This window comes from Nematolebias whitei, chromosome 11 (assembly GCF_014905685.2).
Source record: "Nematolebias whitei isolate Nwh7 chromosome 11, NemWhi1, whole genome shotgun sequence".
Classification (NCBI taxonomy): domain Eukaryota; kingdom Metazoa; phylum Chordata; class Actinopteri; order Cyprinodontiformes; family Rivulidae; genus Nematolebias; species Nematolebias whitei.
In genome coordinates this window covers 48,212,347-48,213,912 of record NC_056508.1, presented here as the reverse complement: position 1 = coordinate 48,213,912, position 1,566 = coordinate 48,212,347, and the positions used below count along the sequence as shown (strand labels likewise).

Here is a 1,566-nt window from a genome sequence, read left to right as displayed (position 1 = left end):
CAACAGGTTGCTTCAACAGGTTGCTTCAACAGGTTGCTTCAACAGGTTGACTCGACTGCACAGTGCAGTGTGAATGCAAACGCACCAGCTCAAATGTAACAAAATGTCATGAATATTGGTCCAGAACTGAACCCAGTCTACCGGACTATCTAGTGTGAAAACGACTTTAATTTATGGCAAGCATCAACTTTTGCAGCTCAGAATCAGAGTGCTTTTATTATCCCTGCACAGTGAAGTACAACAAAATTACTTCCCCTAGAGCCATCCTAAAGATGAACAGAAGTGTACAGGGGCTGCACATACAAAGATGCTTAGATTAAAAAAAGGTAAGAAAACGTAAGGAGAGAAGTATAAAAAAAGATCTCTCACACCATGTCCTAAACAGGGCACGGTTTGAGGCATCAAAAATACAGACATAAATAGACATAATACATATGTGTGCGGTGTGGGGAAGGGGTGGGGGTCCTAGCACGGCCACCAGGTGAGCAACACAGCCCTTGGCACCTTCGCATCTCCTAGGTTGTTGCGTAAGGGGAGGCATTGAGTTTGAGGGAAGGTCATACCAGAGCACAGTCCAGAGCCCCCTGTAGCCATAGTCCTGGTAAGAGGTGTTTGTTTATCAGCCAGCTCGTTTGAGCTCTATCACAGGTCCACGACCTTGGGAAGGTATGCAACAAAATAAAAGGGAGCTTTGAAAAAGGTTCACAAGACAAAGAGCAAACCAGGGACTGGCAAGCAATGGAGCAGAGGAGGACGCATCTGCCTTCCACCGAGAGCAAGCAAGAAAAAAACCTTAGCATTCCCACGCCCAAAGACCCCTGGACATTTAGGAGGAAGAGTTTTTATTTTCTGCTCTACTAAATCGTGTTCAGATCAAAGTTCATTAAACCAAAATAGACGTACAGATTTTTAACTCCATCAATTTATTTATAAACTTACAAATGGAATAAAACATGTTTTAACAAGAAACATTTTCAGAATGTTCAATTAAGAACGTGTCCAAACATTTTGTCCTGCTATTGTTTCATAAACTGGATGTCCAACAACAGGTCCATCCCAGAACCTAAAACTGGATGGGTGTGACCCGAACACGGAAAGAAACAGCAGAAACGGTTTCACTTCAGTAAAACAGTTACCGAACTTCAGCTGTGAAGTCATGAACAGTTACAGAACTTAGTCTAGTCTAATCGATTCAAATCCGATTGGTAAACTCGTTCATCTCTCCAGTCGGCTCCACTCAGCCGGAGGATCTCTGGGTCCTCTGGGCTTCTGAACGCGACAGTTGAACCCTGGAAGACAAACACACCGAGACCACATCATTTTCAACTCTCAACCATGCTATGCTTCTTTAAATCCAGTTCTTTGAGTCTGGTTCTTTGAGTCTGATTCTTTGAGTCTGATTCTTTTAGTCTGGTTGTTTGAGTCTGATTCTTTGAGTCTGGTTCTTTGAGTCTGATTCTTTTAGTCTGGTTCTTTGAGTCTGGTTCTTTGAGTCTAATTCTTTTAATCTGGTTATTTGAGTCCAGTTCTTTGAGTCTGATTCTTTTAGTCCAGTTCTTTGAGTGT

General features: G+C 42.6%; 1 protein-coding gene across 1 annotated transcript in view; it reads right to left on the bottom strand.

Annotated features, from left to right (window-relative positions):
* Nucleotides 1-1,215: 1,215 nt before the first annotated feature.
* Nucleotides 1,216-1,566, bottom strand: part of ptpn18 (protein tyrosine phosphatase non-receptor type 18) — a 24,989-nt gene continuing 24,638 nt past the window's right edge. The window contains exon 13 of the mRNA XM_037684587.1: nt 1,216-1,289. Coding sequence (XP_037540515.1) covers nt 1,216-1,289 — 74 coding nt within the window. The remainder of the gene's footprint in view (nt 1,290-1,566) is intronic.